General features: G+C 39.5%; 1 protein-coding gene across 2 annotated transcripts; it reads left to right on the top strand.

Moving 5' to 3' along the window:
- The first annotated feature begins 461 nt into the window (after positions 1 to 461).
- LOC132074969 (carbonic anhydrase 13-like) lies at positions 462 to 21,703 on the top strand. 2 transcript variants are annotated; one of them, XM_059475091.1, is made up of 8 exons: positions 462 to 706; positions 8,009 to 8,206; positions 9,922 to 9,957; positions 11,917 to 12,035; positions 15,276 to 15,371; positions 16,512 to 16,574; positions 17,418 to 17,573; positions 19,647 to 21,703. In XM_059475091.1, exons 1-8 carry the CDS (start codon positions 676 to 678, stop codon positions 19,758 to 19,760), a joined length of 813 nt encoding a protein of 270 aa, XP_059331074.1. In that variant the 5' UTR covers positions 462 to 675; the 3' UTR covers positions 19,761 to 21,703. The 2 variants fall into 2 exon arrangements, with proteins under 2 accessions (XP_059331074.1, XP_059331065.1); XM_059475082.1 differs by lacking the exon at positions 9,922 to 9,957.
- Positions 21,704 to 24,343: the final 2,640 nt, after the last annotated feature.

Below are 24,343 nucleotides of genomic sequence, written 5' to 3'. Positions count from 1 at the left end.
GTCTCTCCCGCGCCTTCGCAGCCAGCTTTTCCAGCACGGGAAAGCTGACAGCTCCTTGGCGCGCGCCCGTAGCCCAAGCGCTGAGTCCAAAGCTCCGCGTTGCCTCAAGCACCTGCCCGCGGGCAGCTCCCGGCACACGCGGCGCATGGATAAATTCCCAGTGGGTAGTGGGACACCCTTCTGCCTTCACGGCCCCACTTCGGAAAACGTGAAATCTTCCTGCGACCTATTCCAAAGGGAATTTGGTTTACACCTCTGGGAGAAAATCGGGAGGGGATGCAGCGGTGCGGACTGGCTTTACTTTCGGGAGTGGCGGGGGTGACCCCAGTAATGGGCACTGCCGCACAACTCGTGCTCTGGCGGGACGGGGGCTGGTGGAGCCACTTTCCCTCTGTTGGAGCGGGCTCTTGAGAGATGGCACTGCGTCCCCCGGGCCACCCCGACGGTGCTGGGGGGAGCCTGGGGAGAGCCTGGGTGACGAAGGGCTTGGGGCGACAACAGGCACGGACAGGCCAGGAGGCCGGAGCCCTGCAGGTCTCGTTATCAGCGCCCGAGGATCGGGGCGTCGCCGCCCCGTCGCCTTCAAATCGGGCGCAGCCGCCTCTCCCGCCCCATCCCGTCCCATCCCAGCCCGTCCTGTCCTGTCCCGTGCCGTGCCGGCAGGAGAGCAGAGCCATGCTGCACTGGGGATACGACGAGCACAACGGTAGGGAACAGCGGCCGGGGCCGAGCCGGGGCCGTCGGAGCGGGCAGCGGGGCCCGGCGGCCAGCGCTTGCCGCCGCCGGGCTCGGCAGCCCAGCGCCCTCGGGAGAGCTGGGTGAGCTGAAATGCTCTGCAGCGTGAGAGCGAGCCGATTTTTGTCTCGGCTTTCTGCAAGGCAGGCGGCTGAGAGGTGTCCATGCGTGCGGCATTGCCTGCAGAGCCGGGCCGGGCTTGGCTCCGGGTCCGGTCTGCCGCGTTCCCGCTTGGGATTTCGTTCGCTCCTTCAGCTGAACAGTTGCGTGCACAGATCGAGTACGTGGCTGACAGCTGCACTGATCGGAACTGCTATTCCAGCCGAGCTTTTCTGATTCCAGCTCTGTTCTGCTTCTACTACACGGTGGGAAATCCTAGTTACTTGACTGGGTTATTTAAATATATAACTATGCACCTAAGAGGAGATGCTTTTGGACTTTAGTTGTTCAGTGGTTTCATCTTGTCAGTCTTTGAAGTCCCAAGATGGGCTCATCTGCAGGCTTAAAGACTTGGCTCTGTTTTGCATCTTCAGTCATGCAAACGCTGCTCCAGTGTGCAGACGGTCTCACAAGTCATGCAAGTAGAAATAAAAGTGTTTTTGTAAATTGTAGGCTCAACTCTGATAAAATACATGGAATATCTTATATTGTCTGTACACAAAGAAATGAAATGCTGTGACAGCAAAGTGAGACAGCTATATATTTGCATATACTAATGCCTATAAGAATATGCTTTGTGCATATTCTTAGACTTTGTGCATATTACTTAGACTTTGGAATACTGTTTATGCGTAGAAAGTACTACCTTTCCTTCCTGGCCCTCATGTTCCATCTTTTCTGGATGGATGTACTTTTCCTGAAAAACTGGGTAGTGGTGGTGGATCGCAAGGATGTTGCAATGATTGGGTGTGTTATCTGCTGTTGTGCAGTCTACCTTACCCCTCCCCTGAAGACGTAAATGGGTCTTGTTTTTCAATGTTTTTTTTCTCCATATGTTTCTATGCTTTGAGCTTCACCTGCACTGCCCAGATAAGAAGTCCACTTTCCCTCCCTTATCTTGTCTCTTCTTGTTTGCTATTCTCAACTTATAGAGAGGGGAAGCGACCAGAATTTCTACTGGGGTGGCCCTGGACCATGCTTGGGGCCCTGTCTCTCCTATAAAACTCTTTTTGCTGCCTGCCTGGTAACATATTTGAGGGGGAGTTTGCCTTTCACTCCTTTCTTGGAGCCCCAGAGCAGCTGTGGGGTGGATAGTTCCTCATCAGTCCATGCCCTTCACCACACCTTTCACAGGACATTAGAGGAGGGAGGCATGGATATCGAACACTTCAGTGCTCTTCCCTAGCATCAGTTTTATTTCTTAGCTTTTTCTCTTCTACTGCATTTATTTTACTGATTTTTCTTGTTATTATTGTTTGATTGAGTGGCAAGTGAAGGAAATTTCTCTGATTCTTGAAAATTTTGTTTGCCTTCGTGGCCCTGAAAATAGTTTCTCCGAAACTAAGATTACTTTTTGCAATTCAGACAGAAATAAAGCGAAATAAATTAAATGTGGTGCAGTTATATAGTGTGGTTGACTGCCTGAAGAGTTGAAAAGACATCTGTGTTCACTCTGAGTTCCACAATTGCTACTCACTACAGTCACAACATAAATCATTATGTGCATAAAGTAAACGGGCAAATATTAAAACATACATGTCTGCATATATGAAATATCTATGTTTAAGGACATGGGCTCACTGTTAGGTAAAGAATTAAAAGATTTAGGTATTGACACTGACTGGACACCGGGTGCCTGCCAAAGCCACTGTATCACTCCTCAGCTGGACAGGGCAGAGAAAATAGACTGAAATGCTCAGAGGTTAAGTAACTCTCCAGTTACTTTCATAAGCAAAACAGACTTGACTTGGGGAAATTAGTTTTATTTGTTGTTTATCAAATCAGAGCAAGACAATGAGAAAATAAAACACCTTCCCTCCAGCCCTCCCTTTATCCTCGGCCCAACTTCACTCCTTCACTCCACAGGATTTCTCTGTGTACTCTCCTGCACCAGCTGTGGTCAGTTCATCACGTGTTGTCTCTGCCTCTCCTTTCTCTTCAGCAGCAGGACTATTCACACTCTGCCCCTGCTCCAGCATAGGGTCCCACCCATGGAAACAGCCTTCCATGAATTTCTCCAGTGTGAGGGCTTCCCACAGGCTGTAGTTTTTCACAAACTGCTCCAGTGTGGATTCCCCAGGGGACCTCAAGTCCTGCCAGCAAACCTGCTCCAGCCTGGGCTTCCAATGGGCTCCTGCCAGGAGCCTGTTCCAGTGTAGGCTGTCCATGAGGTCAAAACTTCCTTCAAGACACATCCACCTTCTCCAGTTGTGACCCACCATGGGCTGCAGGAGGATCTCTGCTTCACTGTGCACCTCCATACAGGGCACAGCTGCCTTCCCCTGGTCTTCACTATGGCTCAGGGAATCTGCTCTGGCTCTGGGACCATGTCCTCCCCTTCCTCATGGTGTCTGCAGAGCTGTTTCTCTCCCATATTCTCACTCCTCTCTTTCAGCTGCTGTTGCACAGTAACTTTTTCCCCTTCTTAAATCTGTTACCCAGGGGTGCTAGCGCTGTCCCTGACGGGCCCAGCCTTGTCCAGCAGTGGGTCCATCCTGGAGCAGCTGGCACTGGCCCTATTGGACATGGGGAAAGCTTCAGCAGCTTCTCACAGGAGCCACACCTGCAGCCTCCGTACTGCCAGTATCTTGTCACACACCCCTAATGCAGAAGTTCTCTTTACTTTGATTACTTTGGTTACTTTGATGCACCTATTTCTGAAATAAATGAAGGCATTATTTTATTTCTGTGAAAACCTTGGCCTTTGCTTTCTTGCCACTTTTATCTCACAGTTTTGATGTTGCTTATACGTAGAGGCATAATACTGAAATCTTGAAGACTGGCTTTAGTGTGGTATCATGCATGCTTTTCACTGTTGCTCAAGGTTCCTGTCAGGATGGGAATATTCTTGCCCCTTGACTCCTTTTTTGTTTACATGTTTAGTTAAAAGGCAAATCAAAGAGTGAGTAAAGTTGAAAGGGACCACAGTGGGAAAACAATTGACTTCAGTTTACTATTCATTTAATGAAATATATGGTAATTATTTACATGTATTGTCTGTTACAGCAAAAATTTCTCTTGATCTAGTTACTACAGTAATGCTGAGGCATTTTATAAATAAAAGGGATATTAATTCATAGAATCATTTAGATTGCAAATGACCTTTAAGATAATTCAGTTGAGCTATAACTCCTTATACTTTTTTTTCTGAGAATAATTACGTCATTTCAATATCTGCTTTTTAAAAGGTGCTTAATTTTACCCATAATGAATTTTTAATTGCTTTTGTTGGAGCTCATCTTCCTGTAACCTAATATGCAATTGTATTACTTGCAAACCTAAGTTTATAAATTTAAACACTCTGTGATTGACAAACTGGGCAGTGGATTCTCTTTAGAAATAAATGATGTGGTGGGAAAGAGGGAAGAGACAATCTTGACTCCATGTTTCAGAAGGCTGATTTATAATTTTATTATATACATTATATGATATATATTAAAAAAATGATATATTAACACTACTAAAAGAATAGAAGAAAGAATTTCATCAGAAGGCTAGCAAGGAAAAGGGAATGGAATGATAATAAAATCTTGGGACTGCTCACAGCCTCAACACAGGTGGCTGTCATTGGTCATCAAGTAAAAACAATTTTACATGCTGGGTAAACAACTCTCCAGATCACATTCCAAAGCAGCAAAACCTGGAGAAGCTGAAGCTTCTCAGCTTCTCAGGAGAAAAGATCCTGGCAAAAGGATTTTTCATAAAATATGTCTGCGACAAAATGAGGATATGATCCTGTCAAGGCCAGACCATTCTAAAATAATGAATTCTCTATATATAATAACAAACTGTGAAAAAAAAAACAACAAACCCAAACCCCTTTTCACCTGTACATGCTCCATTTATGCTCCATTTATGCACATATAGAGGCTCATTAGAATTCAGCTGTATCCTGTAGTGTGTTCACTAGGCTTGTCTCAAGTTGTCCTGTTGATGAAATTTTTAATATTTAGCTTTAGCTGGGTAAAAACACAGCACTGTGAGGTGCTGTAGTGAGTTCTGTTTCCTGCCAAATTCCTAACTGCCTTCACTGTGAGACCTGTTTCATGAATTGGCTGTGTGCAATGCTGGTGAGTGGTATGTGCAGTGATAGTCTGACCTAAAAGTGTCAGACAATTCATTGCCTGTGGTAATGGTGTGTAAAATAAAGGCATGAAATCTTCAGAGCAGATGGTTCAGGTTTTAGTCATAAATCTCAGTCACAATAGCTTTGATTGTTAAGAGCTACTAGAAAATTGCCTCTAGCAAGAGAACGTTTTCCCAACAGCAGGAGAGGATTTCATAAGTTCAAAAATTGGTATATTAATCACTTTCATTCAGTAAAGGAAAAAATGAAAGGAGGTGAATTAATGAGTTATACTCCCTGAAAGTGCATATTTAGAAAACTGAAGTGTACATTATTTTAATATGGAGGGATCTACTTCAGAAAAAATTTTCACCCTGGAGACCCCGCTGTCTTAAATCTGATTATAGACATGTATTTGAGTATCTCTTTCAACAGTAATAGCTTTTGTTTTACAACAGTCATACACAAAGTTTGCATTGGGCTGGGATCTGTAGAAATGAATTGAGTCACAGTTTTCCTAGAGGGACAAAAGCATGGTAATTGTACTAGATTGCTAATAGATTACATAGAAAGTAATACTTGTTGATATAACCTAGTGGTATAAAATGGGCTGAAGTTTCTTGATACCTTCCTGTATGTTTTGAAAGGTCAGATGCCTGGTAGTTTGGTTACTGGTAGATGTTTAATTACCACAGCAAACCAGTATTTTGGTCATCTGAGCCAAGAACAAGTGCCAAACCAACAATAATGTCATTTTAGAACTGAATATTGTATTACTGTTAAATAATTAGGCAGTGACAGAATCACAGCCTTGGGTCCTCTTTTTGGCAACTTTGTATTATTTCTGAATACAAGTTATCCATATAATTTAATTACAGTAACTACAGTTATTTCTGAGACAGAGCAATAGGAGATCAAGTAGTTAAGCACATAAATATATTTTTGGCTTTTCTCAGTTAAGGATTGTTAGAATTATTAAAATTAAGTAGCAATAAACTTTTTCTAGGAGTTCCAAATCATGGTAGTGAGGTATAAATTATGGAGTAGGGCTTCTTCAAATAAAATTTTGTGTTGCATCCCTAACTACAGGGTATTAGGATCAAAACACAATTAAAATTATATTCTAAACTGTAAGTAGTTAGAATATTGAATAGCTTTGATGACCTTTTGTGAACTGAGAGGAATTAAGTTTAAACAGTGTTATGTTTCAAACCAGTAGGATTTTTATCTTCTGCCTTAGAATCTATTTATTTATTGAGTTTAGTTAATGAAGTAATTAAAAAAAGTACTTTTTTTAAAATCAGGACTGAAGGCCTTTGTCTTTGTTCTGAGGTTTAAGTCTTAGGCTATTCTTTAAAAGTTTTTCCCCCTTCTGTTTTTCAGTGCTGCTCAGAGGAGAATCATTCTCTGCCCAGGTGCTGTGCGAGCTGCAGCCCCCGGCGCTGTGGGCGCTTCCTCCTTGATTTACTGCCGGGGTGCATGGGTGCTTTTAGCACCTGTGAGTTTCACTTCTACTGAAGTCAAGGAAAGAAAAATACCTAACAGCTTTTGATGTTAGGCTATTAACCACTGCATCGTACGTTTTCGTCCTTTTTTGTCATGATTTTTATTTAAGTGCTAAGCCATGCAGAAAGACCCAAACCCAATTTTTGCACTGAGGTCAGTTATCTTCAGTATAGGGAGTTAGTTATGAGGATTTCCAGTGATACAGATTTTATTTGACCAGGTTCTGATGCTCATATTAAGTATTTCATATATCCAGTCTCTCAATTGATTTAATATGCTTTTTACCCATTATAAGCCTGGGGGAAAAACAAGTTCTGTGTTCTTCTTAATACTGAAAGATTGTTTGCCCTGCAGACTTTCACCTTTCTCTTTTTCCTTTCTTCTTTCCCCTTGCTGTCCTCTCCTTTCCATCCTAAACCTTATTTTCTGTCTTTATAGAATATATTCCCCAGGCTGTTCATATTTTTCTTTACCCTTTTATCCAAATATAGTTAAACAATGGCACATATACTCTAATTGTGAATTATTGGGAACTCTCTGATGCTTAGTAGGTAACAACAGATAACTCACACATCTTATCAGTGAAGATTTTCTTACTGTTTTAGGATGTTATTTGCTATTTTCTCATATCCATATTATTGATTTATTAACTTTTCAGGTTTGGCTGAAAAGTTGGCTTAGCCTCCTTGGAGAGAGGAAGGTTGAGATGACTGGTATTGATTAACAGTTTCTTTAGTCCTATAATTTCTACCCAAGTTGGGTCAATGGCTCTGTGTCTGGAAGATCTACTCTCATCAGCTGAAGGCAGTAGAAATACAAACCTCATGCAGACACCACTGTCCTGAGTGTTCCTGTTATTTGATTTTGGCAGTGCTACACTAGTGTGTGTGTGTGTATGTGTGCCTGTGTGCATGGACACTTCATGATTAGAGGGTGGCAATCTCTCTTCTTTGTGACAGCTGGTGTGCACAGTTGGTGGGCTGGGAGGAGATGATCAGAGGTGCAGCAGTGTGTTCAGGTTCCAGGCACTGCCATCAAGCTCCAGGAACCACTCAGCATTTTTTGACATCTCTCCATCTCATTCAGAGTGATTGGTGCAAGATGTGTTCTCAGGTCTTTTGCAGTAAATGAATAAGGCATAAAAATTTCTGCCTAGAAAAGAGGCAATCCTTAAAGACACAATGAGACGATATTTGGCAAAAATGGCATGTCAAAAATTTATTGGGACATAGTGCCCATGGATACAGGATGCCTGACTTGAGTGAGCATTTGTTGTGTCTTGTGCATAGCTGAGTCTTACCTGGGAATAATTGTCTACATACTGTGGCCTTTTTTAAAGGTGCATGCGAGGTACATGGAGGGGTCTGGAGACCTGCTATTGCAATATGATGCAGCAAAAGTAGCTGAATGTTTTATCTGTGTTTTCCTGATGCATCCTTTCTGAATTTAAAAGATGTAGATGAGGACAATTCAAGTAGAGTTTTCTTTCATAACAATGAGGTTGCTGTCAGCAATTTAGACTTCTCCTCCAATGCATTGCAGGGCCTGCCCACTGGAAGGAGGTTTTTCCTGTCGCTAATGGAGACCGTCAGTCACCCATTGACATCAAAACTGAGGAAACCAAGTATGATCCCTCCCTCCGTCCTCTAAATCCCAGTTATGATCCAGCTTCTGCTAAAATCATCCTTAACAACGGGCACTCCACCAGTGTGGAGTTTGATGACACCGTCAACAAATCAGGTTTGTTCCTTTACTCTTGCGCTGTAACTTTCTCCACCAGTTCCTAAACAGAATGCCTACAGCCTGGACACGTCTCACTGCTGGGTGTGAACTCCTAATAAACAGTAAGGCTTTGCTCCTCTGGATGAGAGATTCCTTTTTCCCTGCCTTTCAGCATGATGCAGAGTGGGAACATATTTGGACACAAGTTCGAGGTTGTGTTTCTCAGAAAGTGTTGGGATTCCCTACTTACAGGAATGGTTTGATCCACCTGCACCAGCTGGATAGTGCCAGCTCCTGGTTTGAACAGTGTTGTGTACAATTTTTCAAATGCTGCTCTCTCTTTCTCACTGCAGATGAATCCTTTGTGTCTCATTACAGGTTCATTCCAACTGAATCACTCAAATCTCTTATTTAGCTGCAGGTTTGGTTATATGTTTTTCCCCTTTTTATCACCTATACTCGGCCTTCTTATGACAATAAGAGCGAATACAGAACAAGTGAAATAGATCCCAAGTAATCCCTTTTCTTCTCTGAAAAGTATTATTGCCCAAGTCTTTTCCAGGAGTATGTAGCTTCCCTTTTTGCAAACAATAATTCTTGTTTAGAAGTTCTCTGATGTATTATAGTCTTTGTAATGTTACTGCCTTCATCTTTGAAACCTTCTCTTGGATTTTGGGCAAGGTAGCATGCACCTCTTCAAGCTGTAGGAGTGCAGAATCTTCAAGCAATAAAATAATTTTGTGGCTGTGTGAGGCTTAGCTGAGGATTCAAGGCCATAGTGTTTTCATAAGCATCAAAGCCAGAGAGAGACTAATTTTTTGATGACCCCTTAGTCCTGAGGACTTATTAGCTCATAGTGGCAAGAGGGAGAGACATAGATGAAGACAGCATCATGTTTTTGTTTCCTGAACAGTCTTAGGTTTAAACTTTCTGTCAACATTGGATGTTGCCTGAAAGCCACCAGCTGACCATCAATGATCAGTCTGACCTTGTGTCAGATGCTGCGGAACTTCCCAGAATTAATCTCTGCTTCGAGCCTAGTAGATGCTGGTGAACTAAAGCACATCTCTTAGAAAAATACACAATCTTGATTTCAAATTTTCCAGCGATGCTGAACCTACCACAGCCTTTGGTAAGTTGTTCTAATTGTTAATTACCCTCACAGTTTAAAAGAAAAAAAAGTTAATGAATGTGAATACACCAAGAACCTCTTCCACTCTCTTAACTCCTTTCATGAAGTGACAGGGCCTGAGCAATATTTCTCTAGGCTTCTCCTGGTACCAAAGCAATGGTTATGCGGTCCTCCTCTCACTGCTTTCCCCAGGTTGTATCTCCATGAATGTAGTTCATATTGTGTCAAAGCACTGACAGATGTTGATCAGATAATTAACAGATGGAATACCCAGTCTCCTTCGCTAGACTCCATATCTTCTATGCATGGACCAGATTCTTCAGTCCACAAACATAAATTGAGTAATTCACTATTTCCCCTAGTATTTGTCACTGACAAACTTTATCAGTATTGTTTTTGTTTTCTTTCAGGTCATTGCTCAAAAAATACTGAATTTTCTAGGGTCCAAATTTGGCTTCTGGGGCACCTCTGTGAAGTAAGAACTCCTGCCATGTGTTGGTTTCATGAAAACAAAATCAAATTAATTGGTACTAAATACATTAGCATCTTCTAATGCATTATTAACTGACTCCCATACGAACCATTTCCTCACTTTGGTCAACATTGGAACTGGGCTTTGAAGTCTGTAACTGTTTGTGTAAGTCTGTTTATGCTGTTTGGTACCACATTAGCTCCATTCTTTGAAATTGCTCTATTGATCATCTTCCAATATTTTTAAAAATTCAAGATACTGATATTTGCCTTAAAAAATTCTGAGTACCCTCTTCCTTAATTACTGTTGAAATTAAATGGTTTTACCATCGCTGTGTGATGCGGCACAAATAGATCAACAGGCCATTTTCCACAGTTTTCAGCATAAATATTTCATGCTGGTGCATTTCTACATAATAGTTTTTCCTCAGCCAGTTAGAACACTGATCTTTACACTTTTCTAGGATCATTTGCATCTAAGTTTACAGTCCTTAAAAGAAAGAATTTTAAACTGCCACTGCCCCATCTCCTCTGTTTGCTAAGTTTATAGGCTGTGTAAACGCATGTTTTTTGAGTTAAAGCTTTAAGGAAGTTAAATATTTTTCCCCAGAATAAACAGTCCTAGTTCTTTTTCATTATCCAAGCTACTTGTGTTAGCAAATAGGCAACTTAAAAATTCTTCTTTTATCCTTATTTGGTTGATTTTGTTCCTAAGAAAATGTAGGTTTTGCACTAAACCTAGAAGAGAAAAAATTGCTATTGTCATCCCTTCTGCTCTTAATTTAAAAAAAACATCTGGTTAAATCTCCCCTAATTTCCCCTTAAAATTTCTGTGATGAGCCAGTAAACTATTCCAGACTGATCCCAAACACTCAGAGGACATACAGAGCTGGGCGAGTGAAGTGATTTGTTTTGCTGTGAATAAGGAATCTCTCTGGGTACTGTAATTCACATTCCAGGCTCTGTGAGGAGATATTTTGATTCTAAGTCTGACAAGAAAATTGTGAGTGCTTGCAAAAGCAAAATAATGAAAAACCCACCCATATGCGTGTTAGTTTGAATAGAATTAGAACAGAACAGAATAGAAATAGAAATAATAGAGTAGAGGAGAAGAGAAGAGAATTCTTTCAGTTGGAAGGGACCTGCAATGATCATGTTGTCCAACTGCCTGAGCAGTTCAGGGCTAACCAAAAGTTAAAGGATGTTGTTAAGGGCATTGTCCAAATGCCTCTTAAACTCTGATAAGCCTGGGGCTTTGACAGCCTTTCTAAGAAGCTTGTTCCAGTGTTTGACCATCATCATGGTAAAGAAATGCTTCCTAGCATCCAGTTTAAATCTTCCCTGGAACAGCTTTGAGCCTTACCCATGAGTCCTGTCACTGGATACTTGAGACAAGAGACCTGCAGCTCCCTCTCTGCTTGCCCTCCACAGAAGTAGAGAGCAGTGAGGACACCCCTCAGCCTCCTTTTCTCAAAACTAGAAAAACCCAAAGTACATAGCTGCTCCTCATAGGATATGCTTTCCAGCCCTGGCTAATTGTCAGTAATATTGCAGTTGTGTAATGCACATGTAGCATTGGCTTAATTTTATTTATGTTGATATAAACTCCTTTTCCTCAGACTTCAATCTGATATAACTGGATCTAGTTGCAAATGAAGGAAAGAGCCCTGAAAATTTAAGCTCCTCCTATTTTCCACCAAATTTCAAAGATTAAAATAAATTCTTTTGACATTAATTTTTTATGATCATGCTCCTTATTCATAAAACCTATATTTTGAGCTTAATTTCTTAGTGATTCTTTTGAATATAATCAAGAGAGGAAACTCTTGAGTGTTGAAAAATAGAAGTATTTTCCCATTCTCAGAGAAATATCCAACCTTGACAATAACAGCATACCCTTTAGTTGGCCATAACCCACTAATCTGCCCATAAATGCAATTTTCATAGTCATATCCTCGACAGGTGAGGGTTTCTGTAGCACTTCCAAGAAATGGAAAGCCGTCTGAGACAACTTATGAGCAGGAGCAGAGGAGTGTCCGAAGACTGAAGTCTGGTGTGAGGTTAGAGGATATGGATAGAGACTCCATTCTCTCAGTGAAGCCTTTTCCTCTGTTTGGATTTCTAGTGCTGACTGGGGGGCCACTCAGCGGGACCTACAGGCTGCGCCAGATCCACTTCCACTGGGGGTCCAATGATGAAGCTGGCTCCGAGCACACGGTGGATGGGATGAAGTATGCGGCAGAGGTAAGGCTTTACATGGAGTCATCTGTACCTCTAAGCTTGTGACTAGTTTTCCATTACAAGAGTAATGTTGCCCTTCCTCTTCCTGCTTTTCATCTTCCCCTCATTTTATTGAAAAGTGGTCTTCCTGAAGTGTTGCTTGTTTGGTCCTTTCTCAAAGGAGAACCTCTTTGAAAGCTTTGCAGAGGATTAAAAAAGGAGTACAGAAGACAAGAGCTCTATAAGAGCGAGACTTAATGTTCAAGAGTTATTTTAAACTTTGTCTTTCATTGTTTCCTCCTTGGAGAATATTTTCAAAGTCATCTTCAATGACAAACCACAGAATTATTGTATTTGGGGCCAATGTATTGTAAAGTTTATGCAAGACATAGGAATGTTGCATTTTGTCTTAGCAATGTGGTGGTTTTGACTTTGAGAACCATGGTTTAATATCTGTGGGATGCCTGCTGTCTGTGGGGATTGTGCTTCAGTGGAGGTGGTGCACCATCTGCTCTGGCATAGAGCATTCACTCCTGCTCTGTCTCCTTTGTATCTGAGTAATCTGCAGGAGGAAGTTCTCAGTATGACATTCCTCTTTGCAAATGGAAGTACCATGGAATATTTTCAGGAGATTGAGATCTTTAAAAACATGTGATTCAGACAGTGTCAGAGTTTTCTGGGGTTAAAAAGTAAAAAGTATAAAAATAAATGGCCAAATAAAAGGCATAATACTACAGAAGAAATAAATGTAATGTATGCACTGTGGTGTGATCAGATTTTACGGGAAATGCTATAAGAGATACTGGTCAGGAAAAAAAGATCAATTTTCTAACACTAATGGGGAAAAGTGACATTTGCAGTGTTTAAAGGCTTATGTTTTCCACAGGAACCAGGTGAGATGGAATATAAAGAATTAATAGAGGTGCTTTAAAACCATTAAGTACCAAACCCAAATTTCTAGCTGAGAAAATACATGTTTCCCATCTAAGAAACCAAATGGAAGGAGAAAATATCTCTGAATTTCTAGCCAGTCTAAAGGCCTTTCTGTTACCTGTTGGTTGGGTAACCCTCCACAAGAAGCTCTCTAAATGTCACTTTGGCTTTGGGATAAGAAACTCAGAATTAAAACCAAGGCTTCTGAATATTGTTCACACAAAAGAAAATACCTCAGAAGGAGACATGAAGATGTTTTCAGTGCTCACCTTTGTAAGGAAGATGTGCAAGGTTTGAAGAAAAAGCATTGACTGAATTGAAGAAAGAATTCATGTACAGGTAAAGAAGACTGCAAGGTTTGCCCCTTAAGCCCTCCAGGAAGCAGAAGAGACCCATGGCTCCATTCTCTGTGACAACATACGGGCTGATCAAAGTCTCTTCACAAGCTGCAGTGACACCACGGTGGTAAGACAGGATATATTCCTTAGAGAAGTCACAAGCCATTGAGAACGTGTCTGTACCCAGAAGTGTTTCACACTCTGTTTAGGGGCTCTGGTTTTTGGTGGGTTACCTTCTGTGGGTTTTTTTGGCAAAGCTATGAGGGAGTGGGCTTTTAGTAGCTGTGGGAATTTTGTTGGGTTGTTTTTGATGGTGTTTTTTTTTTTTTTTCCCAAATCCACAATAAAGGTAATTTCTGACTGAGAGTATCTGTTTCCTTTTTGTGTATGAGAAAATGTAATTGCTTAAAAGTTGTTCAGCATAGGTTCTGTGAATTTATAATAGGGAGCAGTGCAGACACTCTGAACTCCAGGATATTAATGCACTTAAGAAAGGTTTAGTGGACTATGTTCTCCTCCTGGCTTAGTGTATAATATTCGTAGCAACTTTCCTTCAAGGATTTCTAAAGCTGTGAGACAGCATGGGTGTCATCATCGCTGTACATGTATTATTATTGATGACAGTGGGATTCCTTACTTGCTGCAAGTAATGTTTCAGCACTTTAAAGCCCAAATGCTTAAAATATTGATGTCAAGTAAGACCAAGTAAGAGTTCCATTTTATAGATATGGAAATTTGAAACTTATAGAAGTTAAGCAAGAATTGATATTTAGAATAAAAATCTTCATACTTCTAGGTCCGTATTTCAGCCATACAGCCATGTTGCTTCATGTGGAAATCTTTTAAAGCAGATTTCAGTTTTCCTAAATTGTTCTTACTTTACTTGTCCTGTACATGCTGTATTCCAAAAGGAAGTCCTTTTTTTCATGGGTTTGTCCCAGTTTAAGTCATTCAATGAGTTGCTTTTCCTCATTCTTGAAGTTCAAAATCTGAAAAGATGGTCACCAATTTTAGAAAAGACAATCTCATGCCATGCTTCTGAGCATCTTTAACTAAAAATTATGTGTAATAAGATTTACTAATCCATTGAGGATTCGTGAAAGTAATTAATGTTTGTGAAATAGTCAGACCTAAGTGCTGTGTGAGTGTGCTCTCTCCAGTTTGGCAGCCAGACCATTGCTCAAGGCTGGAACAACCTGGAACTTCTTAGGAACCAGGAGCTCTCGTAATGAAGAGTGGTCAGGAATTAGGAAACCTAATTTTTAAACTTAAGTAGCATGGAAATAGACATCACAAGCTTTTCCTCTTCCCTCCTGGCTGGGTGGTGTTTAAGCTTCTTAGGCAAATATTATGGGACACTTCCAGAATAATGCATGTTGGAAATGCAAATGCTCAAACCTGAGATAGTCAAGCTGCTTGTAAGGGCATCACTACTAATAGTCATAGAAAATAACATCTGAAAAGTGTCAAAAATGAAATGCCGATGTTCCCTTAAGCTAAACAAGGGAAAAGGGGTCAGTGCAAGTTTTATGTGTATTTGCCTATTTTCTAGCTATTTATGTGGATGATTAATGCTGCTGAAAGCTTGATTAAAGAAAAAGAGTAAAATAATAATGACATCCTCATGAATTCCAATCATTTTTTAAAATCAGCTGTACTAAAAATGGATTTTAAACCTCCAGTTATATAATCATTGGCTTTTTTTGGTCTTAACTTCTCAGTTCAAAATCTGGGGACCCAACAGCAATTTGATAGGCACTGTGGTATGCCGATTGCTACTAAATTTTTAATAATCTTAGCCACTGGAAATGCTTTTGCCATTTGTGTGAACTACATATTTACTGATTTCATGAATTATCTGCATTTAGAACACTGAATGATTCTGCATACAAAAGAGTTAAATAGGATGTCAAACCCAGTAAAGTTGTAATATTTATTTGCCACTACTTGAGTTCAGTGAGCGTTGATGCTGTCTGTGTCTTTTGCTTTCCAGCTTCATGTGGTCCATTGGAATGCAGAGAAGTATTCCAGTTTTGTTGAAGCAGCTTGTCAGTCAGATGGACTAGCAGTTATGGCTGTATTTCTGAAGGTAAGAAGAGAATGCTTCAGCACTCATAATAAATCTGCGTTATAAGCTCAAAGAGATAACAGTGATGGTTTGTGTAAGCATCGCTAAAGAGAAACTTGTTTTATATTTATTTCCTTCGTAGTGTTTACCTGCCAATATAGAAAGCTGGGGTTAAAAAGTGCTTCCTTTAAGAATAAAAATATCAGCTTAATAGATTTTTCAAGACAGTCAAACTCTTCAGTTTGCCTAGTCTGCAAGCCCAAACAACATTAGATGTGGAACTTTATTCAGCTGCCCCCATTTGGATCCCAGTAACTTGTTCTTGACTAACATGTTCATTTAGGGGGATAGCTTGATTTAAATAGTTTTTTAATGGCTTGTTTCTGAGCTGGTCATTTCTTCTAGAAAATAATAATAACTAAATAATGCAGACCCAGAAACTGGAGAATTTCCTAATAATTATTTTATACCTTTTTTGCCTTCTCTCCCTGTTCTAAGATTAGATTTGTGCAACAGCTTCACTGAATTCTGTATGAAGAAGCAGATGGGGAATTCTCACAATCTATGGCAAAGGACAGGGCTTTGGTAAATTCTGTGGTTTCTGGTGGCTGACACAGCTTCCTGAGAGCAGCTAGTACTGGTGCTGGCACAGTCAGAGAGCCATTCCGTGCCACAGTTGCAAAGAACTGCCTCAGCAGTTCAGTAATTCCGTCTTTCCAGTTTGCATTAAATGACTCAAAGGAAGTGTCACTGGATTTCTTAGCACGCAAATTCAGTTTGTAATGTTCTCACGTAAGAACATTGTTTTCAATGTCATAAGCAGTTTAAATTTCTGATGTCAGTCTGTAACTTTTAATGTCCCACATATTAAAACATGAAAGATAAATCATTTCTATACCCCTGTAGTGAAAAGTTTGTAATTCTTTTGTGGCTGAAGTAATTACTATGAGTAGCCAGAATACTATTAGCAAGGGAGTGAATCTTCTTTATGACCAGTATTATTTCTAAGGACCAGCTAGTCACGGGCTTGCACAGAAGATGCATCAGATATTTCAGTCACTCCAGTTATATAAAGCAGTTTCATTATGCAGTTGCTTTTTTATTAATTTTTATTGCTTTTCTCTAGAGCTCCAGTGTTTCTTTTTTCTTTGGTGTTAATAGATTGGTGAATGCAACCCTCAGCTGAACAAGATTACTGACCGCTTGGACACCATCAGAATCAAGGTGAGCAAGTGCTTCTAAAAGAATACTAGCTAATATTGGTAGTTGCTTTTGTTGGTCAGGTTTTTTGTTTTTTGAAACCTGGCTGCTACTCCCTGTACCTTCATGTTTCCTTATCCCCAATGATTGATACCTAATTTGAGTCAGTTTATGTGCATTCTGTTTAAGTTGAAACTAAGTAGACAAAACATAGTTTTTACGCAGCAAAAGATCAGAGGAAACAGCGAATTCCTCACAGAACCCAGTCTCTGATATATCTGTTGCTATGAAGATAGTAACAGGGGAAAAACATACTTTATGGAAAGCTATAAAAAAGATGAGGAAAACACTTCCTTCCTTGTTTTGCTGAGGTACAGGATGAGAAATAACCTATTGCTTGTGCAAGAGAAATTAGCCAGACTCCCAACATGATGTTCAGACAGACATCTGTGGTCTGGTGTCCAGTACAGGGGGAAACAGAAGTAATCCCTTGGAGGAGCGAGGAGGGAAGCTAGTGGCAGTAACCTGTGGGGTTACTCTGCCAGCCCCACAGAGACCATGTTGAAAGTCTTACATCTTTTGTCTTCTCCCCACCACTTCCATCTCATGGTCATCTGTAACTTAGGGGAGCCTGTTCTAACATGACGCCTCTCATGGTGTCCTGCTGGCATCAAGGAAAGTCACAGCAAAGCTGTCTCTGAGGTAAGACCTCATCAGAAGGGCGGTGATGAGGACCTCCTGTCATCACCCAAGATGCTGCCAGCCCACCTGATAGTGGGACAAGCTCTACCTCCTTTGGTGTTATTTACCCTGGCCTCTTGCTTTTAAATAATATTGCCCTGGTATTTTTCTTTTATTTCTTTCCAGGGGAAAAAAGCACTATTCACAAACTTTGATCCCAGCTGTCTGCTTCCCAAGTCCCTGGACTACTGGACTTACTTTGGCTCTCTCACTGTTCCACCTCTTCTTGAGAGTGTCATCTGGATTGTTCTGAGAGAGCCCATAAGTGTTTGTTCTGAACAGGTATCTTTGGATTTTTCACTGCTATAGAAGTGTTGCTTTTGTAAGAATGGAAATTGTAAATGCCACCCAATATTATGGGTGGCACTGCAGATGTTACAAGATTTTCAAAAGTCAAAATTTTTCTATCAAATTTATTCTGACTAGTTGCCTTTCTTGCTGTAACAGCTATTTGTTATTAATTTTTAAAAAGAATCTGCATACACTAACAATTAGGAAACAAAAATAATCCATATGGAACCTATAAAAAGAGTTCAGATGATGCTTAGAAATTCTGGAATTCCAGTTGATTTAATTATTTGTATATCCAGCTCAAACCTCATCTTTGGCATTTTTATCTGGCAGACAAGTAGTAAATGTCTTCTTCCATTCTAAATACATAAAACTTGATGAATTTATGTAGAAGGAAAGTTGTTGTGATAAGTTGATGTTTTAGGAAAGCTGTGATTCCACAAAAAAGGGTCTATTTGCCATTCTTGTAAAAGCTTCATGCTGTATCTTAACTTGGCAACAGTGACACCCAGCGGGCTGATCCTCTTAGGTGTAAGGTATTTCTGAGTAGAGAACACATAGCAGAAATGGTGACTTCAGTCTTTGCTATAAGTGTTAAGACAGTTCCCTGAATGGGTTGCTGGTTGGGAAACCTCAAATTTCTGTTTACAACTGATTGGAAGTAATTTATTTGCTCAATGTGTGTATTTTTCTCACCTATATCTCTTCCTTACTCCTCTCAATCTGGTTTTGTAAGGCTTGCTGCAACTGTTTGGATCTAGGATTGGAAACTTGTGTTAAGGTATCAACTTTCCAAAGATAAGCCATTTCTCAGGTTAAAAGCTTCCTATTTGGGCAAATCTGTAATAAATACATTCTAAAATGTGAAATGCTGTATACAAACAGCCATGTAACAGGCTCAGGAACATGGTGTAGGAAAGTGTCCAGTATATCCTTTATTAGTAATTTTTCATAAACTTTAGCTATATCTTACGTATTAAAGTAGAAATTGCTATATTCTTGTCAATATAAACATGCATGCAGCTAAAGTGTTTCCACTAATGTCCACCACTGTGATTGTTCAGTCAGCACCTGACTGATACTGTTCTACCATTTAATTTTATTCCTCAAGTTTGGATTTCTTTAGGGCTTTAGAGTTTACTACAGACTTTTTGTTGCACTTTTCAGGTTGGAAGAAATTTAAAATAGATTTTAAGCTATTTAAAAACTTACAGGTCCCTGAATACAAACGTTAGCTTCAGAATGGGGTGAAGCAAGGTAGCATTGATATTTTTTGCTCTTTATGTCATTATGATGCAATGTGCCATTACGACTAAATGCTGTATTATAATGGAATGGTTTTGGTACTGTCCTACCATTGGTAACCTAGGAGGGAAGTAAAGTGATATATAGAAATAGTAACTATTGTAAAGATTAGGAATTAAACAAAATTCTGTACTTAGGTCAGAAATCATCCTCAGATTTCCCAAGGTTTAGACATGGAGCTCTGATGGGGTTTCTGCTGAGAACAGCATATGCTGAGTTATGAGTAAGTGCTTGTCCTGGAAGTTATAAGTTCTTCACAATAAAAGAATTTAGAGTCTCTTTTGGTTTGAGTAACTGCTAGAGGCAGAAGCTTTCTGTAGCACCACACCTGCAATTCCAGGTTAATTGTGAATATCCTCTTTGAAGAAGGAAACATACACAGAATGTTTGTATGATAAAGAAACATAATCTTATCTTTTGGCAAAAAGCATTTCAGAATCTCCAAACTATGAAATCCAGCTAAAAAGGTATAAACACCCCCTGGTTTAGATCAGGTTGTGGAAGACAAAGTGTGAATAAAGGAAACAAGTAATCCTTATGCACAGTTTCATGTATTTTGGGATATTTTCTCAGTAGTAATCCCCCTTTTCATTTACAAGGATAGAAATGGTGAAATTGCCATTCCCCCATGACTTAATAAAATACAGTTCTGTTCTTTCAGGTGGAAAAAAGTGACAAGTGTCTTTATTATTTACATGCTTTTTCATGACTATTTGCATGAGAGTTTTCTGCTGAACCTGATGTGTCTTTTGGTTACAGCTGGCCAAATTCCGCAGCCTCCTGAGCACTGCTGAGGATGAGGTCGCCTGCTGCTTGCTGAGAAACTTCCGGCCTCCCCAGCCCCTGAGGGGACGAGAAGTCAGAAGGAATTGAAGGAGTAAATCCAGAGTAGGCTCCCTCTGAAACCAAAGACCAAATTCATTTTAGTAGTTAATATACTTTGTGATGTTTAATTTCTTTTTGTGAGTTGTTTTTAACCAATAGGTGTTGTTTTGTCAGTGGTTTCCATGCAGTCATTTCTCACACATGTATGTCTGGAATTGTCACACGTTCATTGATGTTAACAGGTCTGACTGGGTTTGAGTGCGTTGTCTTGGAAGTACTGAGGCATCAGCATTGCATACACAGAGGTCACTGCTAAAAAAATGGTGAAGGAGTTGCCCAAATTTTGCCACCAAATTACTGAACAGGATCCTTGGTATTATTGACAATTTGGGATGTTCTGGGATTATTCCTCTGGTCTCTAACATAACATTTAGCTTCTGTATAAACCTCACATTGCAGTTCTCAAGGAAAAAAGTTTCAAGGATGATGTAATTTCATTGCTGACTTCTGCAATACCATATTTACGTTCCTACAAAAAGTAGTAATGACTAGCAGCATTTAAGTAAGACAGATATTTATATGATCCTGTTATTCTGGCTGCTTCATAGCAGTAATCATGTAATGATTGATAGTTTTTTAAAAAGCAAATAGTAAAGATTTTGTATATTGCAAGATTATGTCAGGTAGATTAGGTATTCCTGAATTTCACAATGTCACAAGATGAAATTGTCCTGAAACCTGAAAACTGAAAGGTGGAAGGGCATAGAGGGAGCTGTTTGTGCCTAAATCCAGTTTGTTGCATTTGGTGAAACATAAGGGATTATTACACTATATCCATGTAGCATCACACTTTTGCCCCTTAAAATCAAGAGGCAGGAGTAGCTGTTGTTCCAGACCATTGCACGCTGCAGTGTGAACCACATGCTGCTTACCTCTCATCTCACTGTGCAGCACAGTACTGCCCAGGTATAGAATGTGTCAAGGTGCTGGCTGATGTTCTGCTGTCATAGGTGAACTTCAGTGGTTGCACTTATATTCCAAGACCAAAGAGAATAGTCAGAGACAGCCAAAGAAATTGGAATCAAGTCAACATCTAATAAAAAGCTCAGCCCTCGGTAGCTATATGTTGAAACTTCTGTCTCTATAAGTTGACTTGAGGCAGTGTTTCTCTCAGGACCCTTTTTTATCTGAATATGATCGGGGTGTTTTACACCAAATATTTTTATTAATGAACATGCCATAGGATGTAGCTTAGGATAGAATTAGATTTACTCTCAAACTGTGAGAACTATAGTGAAATCCAGTGAGTGATACCTGAAGAGGCAGCTAGAGGTTTTACTGGCAGCAACTAACACCAATCTCTGTAGTACTTATGATAAATTCATCTTCCATAACTGCTCTCCTTTAATTAATTTTTAAATAGGTTTTATATGCTCTGCCTTTTACCTCAATGGGTCATTTGATCTTTGATGAACAAACACGAGGGAAATCACAATTGGGATTGACTTTATATGCTGTTTTAGAACAATAAATTAGATATAGAGATATAGGTATTTTATCTTAGTTGAAGATATGTGGAATTCTTTGTTTTCTCCTCCCCAGAATATAGCTATTATATTCTGCAAGGCCTCCCTATGCCTTTTGAATATTTTCTGAAGAAAAGAACACAAACTTGAAAGAAAAAAAAAGGCATTTAGCAGCACTAAAAAGAAAAGTGAGAGTGTGTTGTATAGTTTTCACTCTCTTTTTTGGACTTAGGATTGGATCTCATGTGTTTCCCTGTTATGTGAGTAGCTACAGAATGTGGAAAAAATGTTTACAAATTGCAGGAAGGATACAAAGGATTTGTTGGTCTCAGAAGAGAAAGGAATAAGGCTACTTCTTCATATTGTGAACAGAAGTTTTACATATTTCTTACATATTGTAAACAGTGGAGTTGATTAATTCTTTTATATTTATAAGGGTTTTATCAAAATAAAATATGGATTTTATGAATGTGTCTTGTATTTTCTATTGAAGAACCTAAAGTTTTACAGAGAAGTCTATACTTTTATAATTAACAGCTGCAGCTTTAGGTTTGGAAAAAATTGTCACCCATCATTTGAAGCCTGTCTTTGGGTAGTGTACTATTAGGTATGTCTTTATGTTCCAAATAAAATATTTTTGGTAGTGGTAAGACATGTAATCCATTCTTCAAGTTTCTGATAGTGCATTTTTGAACTATTGATGATTTTTATAGTTATGCTAATAAGTCTTAGAGGAAGTCATCATTCAAGTAATTCCCCTTTTGTGGAGATGCCATGTTCACGTTAGATTGGCCTAGCTGAAAGTTAGTGGTGGCATCTGAAAAAGAGTAGAAATGCTCAGTTACCTGAAATCCTTTGGGAACAGCTTCTCAGGTTACCTGAAATCCTTTGGGAACAGCTTCTCAGGTTATCCATCCCCTACAACTGTAAAGTGAGAATTTGGACACAGTCTCAGCTCTGAGCCCTTGGTTGCACCTCAGTCACTAATTTCCTGTGTGCCCAAGCTACAACAAACATCAAGCAGACTACTCAGTGTGCTCCCAGAGAATCTTATCTCAAATACGAGCTCCACATTGTCCTCTACAGCACATGAGGCTGAAATATGTCATCACCCCCAAAACCCCTGCAGCCACATGTCCCTTTGATCAACTCTTAACTCTCTGACACACTTGGAGCCTTTATATTAAGAAGAACGAAATGCTCAGTGACCAAAAAAAAAAAACATAGAGTGTATTTGCTGGAAATAGTAGCTGTCAAGAATTGTGGACTGCTGGAAGGTTGATTACCCATAAACTTATTCTCAGAATTAAATAAGCCACAGCAGAGCCCTGGGGTCAGCTCTGCTGGTTTTGGCACAGGAGGGAAGCAGTCTGCTCTGCTATGCTAATAGCATTTACCATCATTCTCATTATGTTTTTAATGTTGCACATGTTTAACATCAGCTGGGAATTTTCTTTATGTCAAACAAAAACCTGAGAAGTAGCGCTCTTCCCTTCTGGAGTACAGTGGGCTGAAGATACACCAGACATCTCTTTGATGCCATACACCCATTTGCTATATACCTATGTTTTCTCTGCTGGTTTAGAGATTTGTCTCTCAGTTGCTTCCAGACATGAAATGTGACCTAAAGGAATTCTAAGAATGAATTTGAAGAAAAAAAACCCCAAGTCATCAAATAATAAATATCACAGAAAAGAAAAAAAGAGTGGAATATGGCATATGAATAAAGTAACATCAATGAAATAGATATGTTATACAGTTTCTATAAACTTAATGGAAAGGAAATTCTGGATTTAGATTCTTGTAGCTTTAAATAGGCAAGGGACAGATTATGAGATAAATCTTCAGATGTTAAAAGCTGCAAATAATTGAGAAACTTGGAGCACCTTTAGGTTGTAAGCTCAGTATGAAAGTATGAATACCAGAGGAATCTTGCTCAAGAGATGTAGCTTCTTTCTTTTACTGTCTAATAATTAGTCTAAAAAAACCATGGTGACAATTTCCCTTATCACTCTGCAACTAAATGGACTGCAGCTAGCTTCTGACCTGGCTGTTACCTGTTACATTTTTTTGTTCTCCCACCCAATCTGATCTTGCTTTCTAGTTATAGATGCAAAATACAGAGATTTGCTCTGTGATTTAATCTCTTAGATACTGTTATTTCTGTGTATCTTATTTGTGAAGTAGCTGACTCAGTGACAGGGGACCTTCTCTGTATCTCTGCTGTTTTTGTGAGACAGGAGATAATACTGAAATGCTGAAACAAAAATGTTTCTAAATTCATGGGGTTTTTTCTGTTTCTATCAACCTCTCCATAATTTATGCCAAGCCCAAGTTTTTACTGTGATGAAACATTTGCATGTGTGATCTGTGTCTCTTCTCCTGTGCAGCAGAATTTGAGGAGAGGGAATGTCTCTGACAGGAGATACTGGATTGTCATGTGAAAACAAAGATTCTCGGCCTCTGGTTAACAGAGATGATATGCTGCACTGTTGATTTCTGTGTCTGTTTCTATTTTATCAAATTTCACCCACATACTTAGGTAGATAAATTTGAATAATTTGTAGATACTACTGACAGTTTCATTCATCAGATGAAAGTCATGGAGGTTGCATGCAACAGGTAGAAAAAATATATGTTTTGTGAATATCTGACTTAATTATTTTTCTGTCTCTGGTTTGTAAATATTTTGAATGAAGTATCAGCTGTTTAAATGGCAACACTGGTTCCATTATTTTCCTTTCTACAGTTATATGAACAACAGACAAAAATGTGGTCTTAATATTTCTTCTTTTTTAGCAGCACTTTGGTGATTTTGAGGAAAAAAGTTAACCCAGTCATTCTTGGTGTTTTTCTGAGAATTTTTTCTTGATTTATGTTTTCCCTTTGGTCTGTTGAAGCTTCCACTTTTTTTATGGTTTATGTTTTCATTAATAAACTGGCAAATGGTGCTGATTATATAAAATCTTCCCCTGTCAGAAACAGATGAATGATTGATTGAGAACAGGGGTATTGTGTTAGAGAAAATGATAACAGACTAAGCTGTAGTAAGTAATCTAAAATTCTGAACTGACTGGGAAAAACTGAGTGGTAAGATCTGGAGAA

This window comes from Ammospiza nelsoni, chromosome 1, assembly GCF_027579445.1.
Source record: "Ammospiza nelsoni isolate bAmmNel1 chromosome 1, bAmmNel1.pri, whole genome shotgun sequence".
In the NCBI taxonomy this organism is placed as follows: domain Eukaryota; kingdom Metazoa; phylum Chordata; class Aves; order Passeriformes; family Passerellidae; genus Ammospiza; species Ammospiza nelsoni.
This window is presented reverse-complemented; position numbering and strand designations above follow the sequence as displayed.